General features: G+C 46.2%; 1 protein-coding gene across 1 annotated transcript in view; it reads right to left on the reverse strand.

Annotated features, from left to right (window-relative positions):
* Nucleotides 1-329: 329 nt before the first annotated feature.
* The window catches only part of ttbk1a (tau tubulin kinase 1a), a 96578-nt gene continuing 81223 nt past the window's right edge, over nucleotides 330-15684 (reverse strand). The window contains exons 15-16 of the mRNA XM_080464122.1: nucleotides 3389-4755; nucleotides 330-1569 (exon numbers count right to left, since the gene is read on the reverse strand). Coding sequence (XP_080320248.1) covers nucleotides 1182-1569; nucleotides 3389-4755 — 1755 coding nt within the window. The 3' untranslated portion in view covers nucleotides 330-1181. The remainder of the gene's footprint in view (nucleotides 1570-3388; nucleotides 4756-15684) is intronic.

Consider the following 15684-nt stretch of genomic DNA (forward strand, 5'->3'; position numbering starts at 1 on the left):
AGAAACAAACCCCTGCAGACGGAACATTTCTGTTCTACTTGAACCTGAGAAACTGATTTACATAGAGCATGACGTCTATCTGCTTCTCTCTCAGCAGCGTTTCCGTTGGTGGATGCAGTGACATAGGAAACAAATGAAGTTCTGTAAACTTACCAGATCCACTAATCAGACGCAATGAATGACCTGTGGGAAGGCCGTGTTCACTAAATCAGGACCGTGAGGGCAGCAGAAAGCAGTGAGAGCTGTGATGTAGACCCAGTCAGCTGAAATCCCCTCTGGTCTTTGGACCGACTTGAAATGAGACAGAAATGAAAGTCAAGACGCCCTTTCACATGGCCAAGACTTTACTTTACAGCTCAATGCCCAGACACCCTGAAGGAGCACAACAAAGGCTTCAACACCCCCTGACTTTCTCTCAGGATTAATCCTTGTCCTCATGTTATCTCATGCATAAATAACAAGCATAGTGCCAACACATCGGAACAGAAGATAAAGACCTAGTTCACTTAGCAAGGTAAAAAATAAAGATGCTCTTATGGGACACTGTTCTGTTATGTACAATTCATTACAGGAATAAATAAAGCACAAACAACCAGAAAACAAATCAAAGCATGCCCGCTGGACTGGGAGGAGGAGGAGGAGGAGGAGGAGGAGGAGGAGGAGGAGGAGGAGGAGGAGGGCCAAATATGCATCGTTCACATCCACTTTTCTCTTCCAGGCCAAGATCAGACGCTTCTTAAATGAGTACACTTTGGACATATAACAGTCCAATTTAATGTATGTTTGGCAAAAATGGGAAAGGGCAAACTATATCAGTCATTTAATGGTAGAGACTTGTGTACATGTTAGCTCTCTATAGTTTTCTTTTTTGTGATATAATTTACCATGCAATGTGAGCAAAGCAGAGTATTGTCAAAAGAAGAGTACTGCAGCTTTGTAAAGCTGGAAGTGCAGAGATGACTACTGGTAATGATGGAGGCCGAGATCCTCGGCTCCACACGGCTGAACCAAGAAAAGCAGCAGGCCTTTCCATCGCAGCACGGCAGCAACGTTCCTGTAGCGTCAGTCAAGACTACTGGAAGCCCAAGTCATTCCGCTGGAATAGCGCAAACTGGGAATCAGGAGAAAACCTCTGAAGAATACTTATGTACACCAACATCTCAGAGATGAGTCTCTTTGTATTATCTAGCGGGGCCTGCTTTCTCCCTGGCATTCGCTCTCTCCTTGGCTGTGCCGGCGGGCTTGGGCCGAGTCCTGGCCGGAGCGGTGGCTTCCTGCGATGCGCTGCGCCGCATGCTGCTCACAGTCCTGGGTGGGAGCACGGGGACGGTTGGTGCACGCACGGAGAGCGGCTGCCTGGATTTACCCCCGGGGGCTGCTCTCTGAGGGGAGGGACTGTCGGTTCTGCAGTGGGTGGAGCTCAGGCTGCGTCGGGTTCCAAACAAGACCCGGAGGGGCATCCGAGGGCTCCCACATGGGCCGGGGGCCCCCGACGAGGAGGAGGACCTCGGTGTGGCGGGCTTCACCTTCCAGTGTGTGCTCGGAGTGCTCAGCTCGATTCTGTGTGTCCTGCGGACAGAAGAACATCCATGGTAAGTTCCACTAACAGATACTTGGTACAAGCTGTCGGGGCCGACCCCCGCTCACAAACCCCCTCCCAACTATCGCCCAGGGCCTCTTCTCAACCAGGAGCTGAGAAACTCGTCTCTGCTGCATCCGAGGGAAAAAGAGGACCAAGTGGACCCACGGAACCAGTTCAGCCCACTGGATGAGCAGAACATAGTGCGGATTACTTTTTCTCTTTTTCTTTTTTTCGGGATCGTCGGGACGTAATCCAGCGAATGTCCAGCCGCCTTAAATAACGCACAGCCGTTCTTCAGCCGGACAACAAGGCCCCAAAGTTTATGAGTTCAGGACCCCGAATCCAGACCTGGTAACACACGAGTTACCGCAGGCTTCAACAAAAGCCCCCGACACTAAACCAGCTGGTGCTGCTCGCCTCACTGAAGAAAGTAAGACGGGTTTTGTTTGGGCAGTGAAGCTAAGTTAGCCTGAAGCTAATTTGCAATGTGTTCAATACTGCGTCATTGATTAAGCTGCAGCCGGTGATGAAGTTGCCGTCTGTCTGTGTACGCAACGTTCACGTGCAACGTCACGAGCACGAAACTCCATTTGTCCACCTCAGACACCAGCGATCCGGGTGAGCTCCAAACGCCACTCCCATCCAGCGCACGCCCGTCACATCTCAGTGGTCGAGATTAGATAAGAGCTGTCACACACACAGTCACAAGTAGCAACCAAACTACTACATTTTCCCGTCGTACCTCAGTATGGTCACCAGAGTTTTTGGCCCTGTTTACACGGCAACATTTCAGGTGACAACACCTAATCCGCTAAAACAAAGGAGAGTGTTTCCACTGCAGCAGCGGACACAGAGACAACGATGTAGTTAGTCTGCCGGGCCACTGGAGGGCACTGTTACTTGATTTTGTAATGAAACTACACAGACGTGTGTGCAGAGAACAAAACACTATAAAGGTGAAGAAAATGGAGAGAACCTGACATCCTAGTGGACTGATGAGGAACCGGATGATATCAGGGAGAGTCTCAACTATTAAACTACTGATCTGGACCATAAAACTAGAATATGGACCACGGGTCGTACCGCTACGGGTCGTAACGCTACGGGTCGTACCGCTACGGGTCGTACCGCTACGGGTCGTACCGCTACGGGTCGTACCGCTACGGGTCGGCCATGTTTGTTTACAACTGAATGAGCAGGAGGGAGGGGGAGATGAGCAGTAACAGGCTCTGGAGCCTCCATCAGTCTCTGCAGGAGGGAATAGCGACCGTGAAAGAATCTTTCCACTTTGGGAGCCGGGATAAAATCTTTGCGGATACAGTGGATCAGACCACGACAGAAAATTACTTCCAGATATTTGTTACTTTCAGTAATCTATTACTTACAGTAATTTATTGCTAATGACCAAACATAAATCCCAACAACGTCAAGCTGGAGAGTTAAACATACCATAAAACTGTTGAGTAACTTTGATCAGTAAATAGAGTAGATGACATTGATGTCTTTGTGTGGTGTGATCGTCTTCCTGCCAATTTGAACATTTGTCTTTCCTTTTCTTTTTTTAATCAGGCGTTCAGTTTTCTTTTAGCAGTTTGTTCACTGTTGTTTCTACAAATTTTGCGCGATTTTAGTTCTTCAGACGTCTGCCATTGTTTCCAGGTTTGATGCTGAAACATTGAAGTGAGTGGGACTCATCATATTAAATATGTTAGCGAACATGCAATCATATGAAGCTTTTACTTTAGTGATCTGTATGTTGGAAGTTGTGTTGCAGACGCAGCCCAGCTCACAGTCAGTGAATCTTACCTGTTGAAAGCTCCTCTGGCGCCATTGGTGTCTGGTATGTAGTGAGCAGAGGCGGCGGCGGCAGCAGCGGCAGCGAGTCCCCTGGGAGACCTCCTGACCGGGGTGACGGGCCGGGGAATCTTGCTCCTGCTCTCCTTAGATTCTTCAGTGGTTTTGAGACGGGAGCTCCTCTTGGACTCGTCTGAGGTGTGCGTGTCCTCTTCAGAACCAGCAGTGGACAGAGTTTCAGAAGCTCTGCGACGTTCGTCATCTCCAGAGGACAACGACGAAGACGTCCCCGACAGCATCCTCCTCCTCATCCAGCGACCCTGCTGCTTCTGGACGAGCAGGCGAGCCAAGTCCAGCTGTCGAGCCCGCTGCTGCAGCCGAGCTCGAGCCGACAGGGAGGACGACTGCTCGGAGCCCGAGTCCTCCTCAGACATGAGGATTGGGATTCGACTCCGGATCTTCGGCTTGACCACAAGTTGTAGTTCAGATACGGCTGTCGGGAGCTTTGCAGCTTCTTCGCCAGTTGGCGACTGCGAAGGAGCTTCCGGGATGAGCGCCAGGACAGCTGGTGGAACATCCTCCGTTTTGGGACATTTCTCCACTCCAGTAGTAATCTGGTGGAGTCCAGGCTCCTCTGGAGATTGTTTCTCCTGAGCAGAAACTGATTCCAGCACAAAGACTTCCCGCTCACTCTCTTTGGAAGAGTGACCGTTGGAAGACATGACGTTGAGGTGTGATGTCTCTGCAATGTGGATGAAGGTACGCTCCACTTTTGTGAAGGGCGGAGATGCGGGAGCGATGGGCGTGGACGGCCTGAGGTCCGACCTGAGAGCCGGGGACAGATGGCCGGTCTCGGAGGCTTCGGGCTGCATCGCCTCTCCGACCACCAGGCGGTCGACATGGGAAGTGAGAGCCGACGGCGTGGCCAGCTCGGCCTCCAGAACTGGCTCAGCACCAGAAGGAGACTTGCGAGTGTCTCCGGGTGAGAAGAGGACCAGGGTCTTGGACCCGTCCTCCAGGTCAGGGTCTGCATCAGCAGCCGAGGCGTGCTCCCTCTGACCGCGGGGGTCTTCAGCCATGAGAGTGGAGGGGGCAGCGTCCTGGCTGTGCTCGGTGCTCTTCTGACTGGCCTCGCTGTTGGATTCGCTCTTCGTCACATCGTCGTCTTTCGGCCCTGGGGGTTCTGGGACCGGCTCTTCCAGGGGTGCCAAGGCTCGGCGCTGCGGCAGTGTGCCGGTCAGCATGACGGTCAGGAAGTCGGCTCTCTTGGCCTGCAACTGAGGAAGAATGTGGAAGAGCTCCTTATCTTCACTTTGAGCCTTCGTCCGATAGTCCGGAGAGGGAAGAGACGGGCCGCTCGGGTCCATCGGCGCCAAGGCCTGAAACAAGCAAGACTTTTTGTCAAAAAGCAGTCCAACACAAACATGAACAAACCCTGGACCAGGCTCATCCTGGCACCACACAGGCTGCTACTTCACTTGTCTTCCTTCAAAACAATGAATTGTGAGGTCTGCTCAAACATTTCCTGCAGCTTATCAACCATAAATAAGACTGAACTCAAATCAAATCAGCCGTTAAAATCTGGATCATATCCCACAAAGTCCCCTTTCACAAGCACTCTTCCAGGAACATTAAAGCTGTGGACAGACTCGTCTACTTTCTCTTTCAAGAGAAAACTGAGTTATGCTGAAAACACTGCAAAAACAACAAATCAGATACAACAGTTAAAACTAATCAAACACCAATACTGAACAAAAAAACAAACAAAATGGATAAAATTGCTAGAAAGAACTAGAAAGGACAAAAATTAATGAAAAGGAAAAGCTGTCCTCATATTGAACCTCCAGATGAATTTAATTTGGTCCTCGGGGAGCTTTGGGAAAATATTGATGCTGAAAGCAAACAGTCCAGTGCAAACCATGCTAAATGCTGAATGCTAAGCTAAAGAGCCTCCAACTTCAGCAGACTGTAAAGCTAAATCGTGGCGGTTTTCTGAGGGTCTTCACTGAGTTATTGTCGAGTCACAAACTGGAGTAGAAGTCTTCCTGTGTTCGGGTTAGTGATGTTCTGGTTTGATCTGCAGCTTCTTCAAGCACTTAGTTCACTGTGTTATTTCACAAAAACCTGAGATTCAACAAATCTTTGTGTGGTTTTACGTTAATCACATAAAAGTCAAGTGAGGCACTCTTTTAAAAGACATTAGTCCACATTTCCTCACTCTAAAGGGTCTAAAGGATCTTCAACACTTCCACAACAGAACTGCTGCTCCTGTTTCTCACTTTCTCTCTGGGAAAGTCGCAGTGAATGTCACCATGTCCAAACTCCACACTGGAAGAAGATGGTTCTATGGTTTCTTCTCTCCCAGTCTGGCCTGACACGATACAAACTGTATTTCAAAGGGGTTCTATTATGCAAAGTTTACTTCCTGAAGGTTTTCCACCAGTACTAATCGTCTCCATACCTGGAATGACGCCCCAGAAATGAAGAAAGTCTGTTCTCTCTTTCCGTGGCTTGTTTCAGGTTTTAAAAAGTGCGTCGCTTCGGTCCGTGTACCTTCCGGCCATTCGATTTTCATTTTCATGTCGGAGAACGAAAAACTGGAAACCATCTGATTTTCGTTTTTCGATTTGATATCGGGAAACGAAAAACGGGAGACAGCTCGTCTCCCGTTTTTCGTTTTAAAATTGAAAATCGGAAAACGGAAATCGGATGGTTTCCGGTTTTTCTTAAAACAAAAATCGGGAAAAAAAATACGACCGTAATTCTTTATTTCAAGTTTGATTTGCCGGAAAACCCGGAAGTCGAGTCTCTTCTTCGTCTGTTGCTGCTGCTTCACCTTCATTACTCGTCTGGCTGTCCCCTCGGTGATGTTCTGGTATAAACTTGATAATTAAAAACTTATAAAAATGTCTTTGGACGGTTGCGCCAACGTAATAGTGGACACGGACCCCAACGGCAGGACTGCGGGTGAAATGAGAGTTTCAGGGAGAAATGTGTGAAGATGGAGCTCCAGCAGAGCGAAGCTTCTCCACCTACATGGAGCTCCACCAGAGCCAGGCTTCTCCACCTACATGGAGCTCCAGCAGAGAGAGGCTTCTCCACCTACATGGAGCTCCAGCAGAGCGAAGCTTCTCCACCTACATGGAGCTCCACCAGAGAGAGGCTTCTCCACCTACATGGAGCTCCAGCAGAGCCAGGCTTCTCCACCTACATGACGGAGCATCACCTCCAAGCTGAAGCTGCTTCAGCTCCTGCTGAGGTGAGCAGCGTTGTACCAGATTAATTAATAATATACAGTACATGACTATAATCGCGTCTTTTCATTAATTTAACTGCAGTCTCACAGCGCCCCCTACTGTCAGAAGCAGCACAGATTGTCCTCAGAGCTCAGTCATCACATTAAATGAAACATTTCTCAGGAGAGAAAAATAAACATTAAAAACTAAATAATAATTATAAATGTGAGGCTACAAATGTACTGCGATTCAGTAGAGTTAATTTGTAGTTACACTATAATATTTACACATTCTAAAAAACAAACGATACCGTTTTGTATTTTGGTTAATGGTTCATAATATAATACAAAAATTGTCATGACCTCCACCTCTGGCTCTGCCTGGTGCCAGCATTTTTCCCTTCCCCCTCCCTCCTTTCCTTTTTCCGAGGTGGGCGTGTGCTGCATGCCGGTGAGGTGTGGAGTGCAGTCATCTGATTACCTGAGTGCACTCACCTGAGGCAGGGTGTGGCTACACCAATCCATTCCCCTCTCTCCCCATAAAGCTGGCTTCAGATCAAGACTCAGCGCCGGACCGTAAACTACCAACAGTTAGTTGCGCCCTGCCCTGCCCTGCCCTGCCCTGCCCTGCCCTGCCCTGCCCTGCCCTGCCCTGCCCTGCCCTGCCCTGCCCTGCCCTGGGGGTCACAGGACCCTTTGCTAAGGGCTGTCTGGTCCCTGTACGCCCGGAGCAGGAGTTTGTTTCGCATTGCCGGCAGTAAGTCGGACCTGTTCCCAGTGCACGTTGGCCTCCGGCAGGGCTGTCCTTTGTCACCGGTTCTGTTCATAACTTTTATGGACGGAATTTCTAGGCACAGCCAGGGACCGGAGGGGGTCTGGTTTTGGGACCACAGGATCTCGTCTCTGCTCTTTGCAGATGATGTGGTCCTGGTGGCTTCATCAAACCTGGACCTTCAGCGTGCACTGGCGCGGTTCGCAGCCGAGTGTGACGCAACTGGGATGAGGATCAGCACCTCTAAATCCGAGGCCATGGTTCTCGACCGGAAGAAGGTGGCTTGCGCCATTCAGGTGGGTGGAGAGCCCTTGTCCCAAGTGGAGGAGTTCAAGTATCTCGGGGTCTTGTTCACGAGTGGGGGGAAGATGGAGCGTGAGATCGACAGGCGGATCGGTGCAGCGTCTGCAGTTATGCGGTCGCTGTATCGGTCCGTCGTGGTGAAGAAGGAGTGAAGCCAAAAGGCGAGGCTCTGGATTTACCGGTCGATCTTCCTTCCTCCCCTCACCTATGGTCATGAGCTTTGGGTCATGACTGAAAGAAGGAGATCTTGGATACAAGCGGCTGAAATGAGTTTCCTCCGTAGGGTGGCTGGGCGCACCCTTAGAGATAGGGTGAGGAGCTCCGTCACCAGGGAGGAGCTCGGAGTAGAGCAGCTGCTCCTCCACATCCAGAGGAGCCAGCTGAGGTGCCGGCATCTTTTTGGGACCCCTCCCTAGGGAGGTGTTCTGGGCATGTCCCTCCGGTAGGAGGCCTCGGGGCAGACCTAGGACACGCTGGAGAGACTATGTCTCTCGGCTGGCCTGGGAACGCCTTGGGGTCCCACCAGAAGAGCTGGAGGACGTGTCTGGGGCGAGGGAAGTCTGGGCTTCCCTGCTGAGACTGCTGCCCCCACGACCCGGCCCCGGATAAGAGGAGGACAATGGATGGATCCTTTTTTCTGTTTTGTGGAACAATATTAAGACAAGGTTTGTTCATGAATAAAATAAATAAATAAACATTTAACCAACACCTGGGATATGAAATAATGATAAATTTATTTCATGCTATTTCAAATAACATAACAAAAGTAAGATTTAATTTTGTCATTTTTTGTTTAATTTCAAACATAAAATGAAAAAACACAGATTGCAGTAGAAAAGCTGACGTGTGTGAAAAGGAGTAGAAGTACGCTTAATAAATCCTCGCCCCTCTCCAGTAAATCTATTTGCACCTTGTGTATTTTTTTATTTATCTTTTTATTTAAACTGCAGCAGCCGGATAAACATCTAAATCAACTGGTGGGCGAGTTCGAAGCTCACACACACAGCCTGAAGGGGGCAGCAACACACCGTTGTTTACTCTCCCATCAAGCGAAGAAGAGGGTCGACATCCGGCAAATCAAACTTGAAATAAAGAATTACGGTTGTATTTTATTTCCCGGTTTTTGTTTAAGAAACGCATATCGGCAAACCACAAACCATCCGATTTCCGTTTTTCGATTTTCAATTTTAAAACAAAAAACAGGAGGCGGCTTGTCTCCCGTTTTTCGTTTCCCAATATCAAATCGGATGGTCGGAAGGTACACAGGCCTGCTTCAACCAGCCAATCAGAAATCAAACCCTATATAGCAGGAGTCCTCAATAGGCAGCCCGCGGACCAAAGCCTCCTGTCTGGCCCACGCCGGCCCATCAGCTGCTCCGCTCGGACGTCCATGGATTTCTTTTTCACGACCCCAGAAACCACACGTCATCCAACAGTGAGTCAAAATTTAAAAAAAGAAACAACATGAACTGCAGCGTGAAAACGTGGAGCAGGAAGAGCTTCAGCTGAACTCTGACTGGACTGAACAGGTTAGTTTGATATCGCCGACCCAGACTTGATCTGCAGCAGACCAGAGCGGTCAGCAGAGTGGATCAGAACTTCAACACTCTGCATGCAGCAGCTTTAATACCAACGAGCCTCCAAAGTCCCACAGACACAAAACAGAAAACATGAGGTGATACAAGCCCTCTGGGTCTACGCTCTGGGTCTACGCTCTGGGTCTACGCTCTGGGTCTACGCTCTGTCAGCATTGGTACAAGAGAGCAGCAGCAGCAGCATCACTAAGAAACCTTTTGCTGATGCTGAGTTAATTAAAAAAATGTGTAATTAATATGGTTGATGAAGTTTTAAGTCACGACTAGAAAGAAAAGAAAAAAGTTGTGGAGCTGTTAAAGGAGCGTTCACACACAACGACCACAAGTTTGGCACGAATCTCAGTTCCTGACCGCAGATCAAGATTTGGACCTGAATTCTAGGATTCAGGGTCGAGGCGGCACGCCGGCACGGACAGTCGCCACCTTTTATTATGAGTTACAAGTAAGAGCAGGAAATGGTGGCGGATCATCGCGAGTCATTACGCGCCGTCAGCATTATTGTTCCGCGGTGTTGCAGCTAATGCACAAAGCTGCGCTGCGGCGGGCTGCTGTGTGGCTTTGGGTCTCGTCACTTTCATTAGTCTGTCAGGAGTGTGGTGAATCGGGAGAATTTGGTATATTCAGTTGTGGATTTTGCTATGATATATATATATATATACATGACTCCACCCCCCCCCAGTTCTTCTACCAGCAGCTACTGAACAGTTGACACACTCCAGGTCGCTCAGCATTCAGAGAAACTCCATGGAGTTGATCAGAGAGGAGGATGCTGCAGGAAGCGAATGCTGTCACTCTGTAGAACACATCAACACACATCACTACTAATCCACACGCTCAGTTACTAACTTCACCAATACAGGTGATTCTTGATATTCTTGAAGATTCATTGGAGCCAAAAAGACGTTCCAGGAATATCAGGAATGTCAGGAATGTCAGGCCCATTTAAGAATTATATTCAGATGGATTAGGTCACAGGAAGAATGTCAGGAATGTGGCAGGAATGATGGAAATGATATTCGTATCTCATCGTGCCGATGTGTAAAGGCACCTTAAAGCATGTGGCCCTGTCGGATAATACTGCAACAAGAAGAGTGGAGGATTGAGTGGAGGAGAGTTCTTCACCTCTGGTCACTGACTTAAAGAAACAGAATCAGAAACTGACTTTCTGACGGACATCTTGGCCTCAGGATTGAGACGACAGGACACATCAGAGGGATTTCCTCTTCCCATTGCTGTCGCTTTTCTCACTGATTGCTGAGTGAATTCATTAGTTTTTGTTTATTTGGCATCTAACTGGTGTATTCTAACAAATATTACAACACAATAGATCTAAGAAGTTCATTTATACGAAAGTTTTTACACTTCAAATACAACAGAGCACAATTAAAAACAATAACTGGATGAATTGAGAGAACAGAAACAAATGCAGCACTGATACTTATGGTATTTAAAAAGTAAGAAAGTGTAAATCTCTCCCTGTATTTCTGTCTCTGTCTCGCTAAGTGTGCTTGTAAAAAATAAATAGTTGGTTTTGCACTTCCTTTTTTGGTTTTACACTCGAGTGCTTTTTTAGGTGACCCTCAACACAAGCTTTGAAAATCCCAGGCTTAAATTATTACTACAACCACCTTGACTATTATTACTCATAATAATACTGATAATAACAACAATAATGGTAACATCAGCTGAAACATGCAATAAAAACAACTTTTACTGACACACTGCAAAACACCTGTGGCTGATCCGGCTCTTGGTTTGGCATGCTGGTCAGATTTTGGCCCCCGGGGGGGAAATGATTGCGGAGCCCTGCTATATAGTGTCATCGGTATTTTTGCTATATTTGAAAATGATCTCTAATTAAATGTCGCCATACTGAAGCTAAACGCTGTCAAGGTTTCCACTGATCGTCACTTTGAACTGTAAATAAAAGCTTTCATCCTCCTGTCAGCTTCATATTCCAGAAACTCATTTCTTCACGTGCCTTTCAGTTTTATTTCCAAAGAGAAATGATAATGAACTTTTAGGATTCATGACGCAGTGAAAAAAAGAGCTGTAGTTTCATACTTGCCCAAAAACCATTTTTATTGTCGTTTTGGTTTAACATAAGCTTTTTCAAGATTGTCTAGATTACATACATTGATATAAAAGGCACAAAAATGCATTGTAGAGTTTATCCTTAGACAGCACACGCTCCAATGTCAGCTGATTTTCAAGTGTTGTCCTTCATTAACATTTCACATACAGCCTGTACATACAAACTAAACTTCATGCTTTTAGAGGTTAACTGTCACCCTATTATTTACTACTGTTTGCATATATGTACAAGGATATCATCTGAATTTACAAAAACTTTAAATACATGCTTCACCTGTGAATTATACAAGCAGTGCTTTACAATGGTAAAGTGATATAAAACAAAGCTAACATGTATTGTACAGGTAAAAGTGTGAGCTGGTCAGTCTTCTTCACCACTCGCTTTATTGCAAACACTGAGGAGCACATGTGAAGCCGTCTGCGCTTACCGCAGCACAAACACTGAAAACACAAGGCTCCTCACAAAGTTTCATCAAAAAGAAGAAGAACGACACTTTTCTGTCAGTCCCACCCCTCATTTACAATGTTGTCATGAACAAGTGCAGAAAAGGAAGTAAAGAAAATTCAAGCTTATTTCCTCCTGGCCAGTGAGGAGATACATACATAAAGCCAAACTCTACAAATCTAACCCAGTGATCCAGAAGTTAATCCTCGTCCACAAGTGATCTACAAACTTTTCTTAGCAGCAAGTGTGAGTGAAGCTACAGCACAAACATTTAAAGAAGAACAGCATCTGTGATGGGTGGAAGTCAAGTTTGTGATCAACACAGACTCAACACATTTAGGATCAATTCTACATCTTCAAATCTCTGCCAGTACTAGGGCTGCACGATATATGGCATCTCATGGTCATTTTGATATCAACGTGTGCAATAAACGTATGAAAACACTGACTGAACTGAGATAAATGTCACGTTTCATGCTCTGTACATTCATGCTCTGCATGACCATATATCTGACCAATCAGATGGAGCCTCACCGCTCTAAAGTCCCGCCCACCAGGCAGACGAGTGTGTGAGGTCACAGTGTGTGCAGAGAGAGTTGAATCAATCCTGATGGAGGGAGGTCTGTTAAATAACTGGTGGAGAAGCTCAGAGTCACCGTGACTCCTGTCGTGGTTCCACAACATCTGGAACCTGCAGAAGCTCCACATCTGTGTTTCAGAAGGAAACATTCTTAAAGCAGAACCACCAGAAATACTGAAAACGCTGCAGTTTACATGTGTGACCACTAGTTGGAGCTGTGTTTTTGTAATGTAAAGTTGCCAGCTCCTTCGTGGTCGAGGTCCGCTCAGTATCTGCATAGAAGAAATGTGGCTCCACGTGTGCAGGTGATGGTGTATTAAATGGTAGGAGATATTCACCGGGTTCATTTTAACAAACACTCGGAATCCTCCATTGTTATTATTACTCCAACATGAGCTGACTGAAGCCATAGTGCTCATGAGCAAAACTGGTTCTATGTACACAAGCAGCTGCAATGGAATTCTGAAGGAAAACCTGGTATAAACGAGGCCATGGTCCACACCATGGTCCACACCATGGTCCACACCATGGCCCACACCGTGGTCCACACCATGGCCCACACCGTGGCCCACACCATGGTCCACACCGTGGCCCACACCATGGCCCACACCATGGTCCACACCATGGTCCACACCATGGTCCACACCATGGCCCACACCATGGTCCACACCATGGCCCACACCATGGTCCACACCATGGTCCACACCATGGTCCACACCATGGTCCACACCATGGCCCACACCATGGTCCACACCATGGCCCACACCATGGTCCACACCATGGCCCACACCATGGTCCACACCATGGCCCACACCATGATCCACACCATGGTCCACACCATGGTCCACACCATGGTTTGGATTTATCACAATCCAACAACATGTTGGCCTAATATCGTGCAGCCATAGTAAACCATATTCAGCAGTGGGTTTTTTTTACAATCAAATGCAGCTGAACCACAGAGACACACGTCTGCTGGTCTCCTGTCTTTCTATTCAAACTGTGTGCTGCAGTGTGGAGGAGAAGAGCAGCTCGTGAGGATGGACTCATGCTGCCTCCTCAGTAAGATGCGAGAAACGAGCTCCACTCTGGTGTCATGCGGTCTGCAGCAGAAACCCCGCCGGCACAGAGACCCCTCAGCTCATCACATCCACACAATAAGCTTCATGCTCAAAGGGACTTTTCCCACTTCGTTTCATTTCATTCCCTCAGTTCGTTTGAGAATCTTCAGTTTAACCATTAATCAATTCAGATTGGAAACGTTGGAAAACAAATGTGGAACAGTCAAATATTTTAGGTATTTAATGTGGGAACACTGATATATCTTATGTCTAAATGTTAGAATGTTAAATCCTCCAAAATGAACTCAAATGTTGGGTGTTTCTCCAGCCTGCGGATGGAAATGCTGAAATCTTTGAATTTCCTGACAGGCTGGCAGGAATCTTCTTATTTCACATTTTAAACTTTAAACAGTTATTCAGAATTAATCCAGATATTATACAACCTGTTTAATCACAGCACCATAATGAAGCAGTACAGTTTCCACATGAACAAGACTCACTTATTTTCAATCTCCCGTGGGCGGAAATGTTTAATGAATTTTGGCTTTTGAGGCACAAACAAAGCAACTGAGTACTGAGAGAAACATCTTGAAAATAGACTTAAAGGAGCAGAAACGTTGGAACATTTCAGATGGAAGTGGCTTTAGCTTCCAGTCTGTTTCTGAGTTTCAGCCGTTGTTCATTTCCTGTGTCCATCATTCATTTACCCGTGAAAAAAGACCCACAATGAAGCCGGAAGAGTTCCAGCTTCACGAGAAAAACACAAGTTCACTGCAGAATGAACTCAATAGAAACGTAAGGTTGGCCTGAAGTCATCAGTGAAAACGCCCTCCTGAAGCCACGCCAGTTATTTACAGGAAGTCCCTTCTCCCAGTCAGAGGTGTTGGTTACACTCCAGAAGACAGACAGAGCCCTTTAAATGAAGCACGCTTTGGGTTTTATTGCAAAAAAAATGCTTTTTAGCCCTGATCAAATGAAAAAGCAGCATTGCCCAGAACTCCTTTTCTTCTCTAATATTAAATGACTGTTTGACTAACATGGTGGAAATAAATTTAATTAAAAATTATTCATCTGAATGCAACAACCCATAATTATTCTGTGTGATTAAAGCCTTATTTAAAGTGTAATATATATTAAAATCCATTGTAGCAGTGTGAAGGGAAGACATTTGATCGGAGGTGTGGACATTCTGACACCCAGTTAAACTAGGAATTGAAAAAAAAAAATCCTAAGGGTTTTAAACTCAACATGGCTGGTCTTTAGTTTGAGTTGATTTACATAAAGGATTGGGGTTCAGTTAAACTAATGCTCATGTGTCGTCATAGTTACAATAATAAATATGCATTATGAGTGTGGACACACAAATGTCTCATCCTGATGAGAAATATAAATCCATATGGTTCAACTCCAACATAAAAACAATTTATTGGTTCCTACATGTGATAGGTTATTTGAAGATGACCGTGTCCTCTTTAATCTGGAGAAACTCCTCTTTAATCTGGAGAAACTCTTCTTTAATCTGGAGAAACTCCTCTTTAATCTGGAGAAACTCTTCTTTAATCTGGAGAAACTCCTCTTTAATCTGGAGAAACTCCTCTTTAATCTGGAGAAACTCTTCTTTAATCTGGAGAAACTCTTCTTTAATCTGGAGAAACTCCTCTTTAATCTGGAGAAACTCTTCTTTAATCTGGAGAAACTCCTCTTTAATCTGGAGAAACTCCTCTTTAATCCGGAGAAACTCTTCTTTAATCTGGAGAAACTCCTCTTTAATCTGGAGAAAGTCTTCTTTAATCTGGAGAAACTCTTCTTTAATCTGGAGAAACTCCTCTTTAATCTGGAGAAACTCTTCTTTAATCTGGAGAAACTCTTCTTTAATCTGGAGAAACTCTTCTTTAATCTGGAGAAACTCCTCTTTAATCCGGAGAAACTCCTCTTTAATCTGGAGAAACTCTTCTTTAATCTGGAGAAACTCCTCTTTAATCCGGAGAAACTCCTCTTTAATCTGGAGAAACACCTCTTTAATCCGGAGAAACTCTTCTTTAATCCGGAGAAACTCCTCTTTAATCTGGAGAAACTCCTCTTTAATCCGGAGAAACTCTTCTTTAATCTGGAGAAACTCCTCTTTAATCTGGAGAAACTCTTCTTTAATCTGGAGAAACTCTTCTTTAATCTGGAGAAACTCCTCTTTAATCTGGAGAAACTCCATCATCTCTGGATTTATTC

The sequence above is a fragment of the Lipophrys pholis genome (genome assembly GCF_963383615.2).
Source record: "Lipophrys pholis genome assembly, chromosome: 5".
NCBI classification, from domain to species: Eukaryota; Metazoa; Chordata; class Actinopteri; order Blenniiformes; family Blenniidae; genus Lipophrys; species Lipophrys pholis.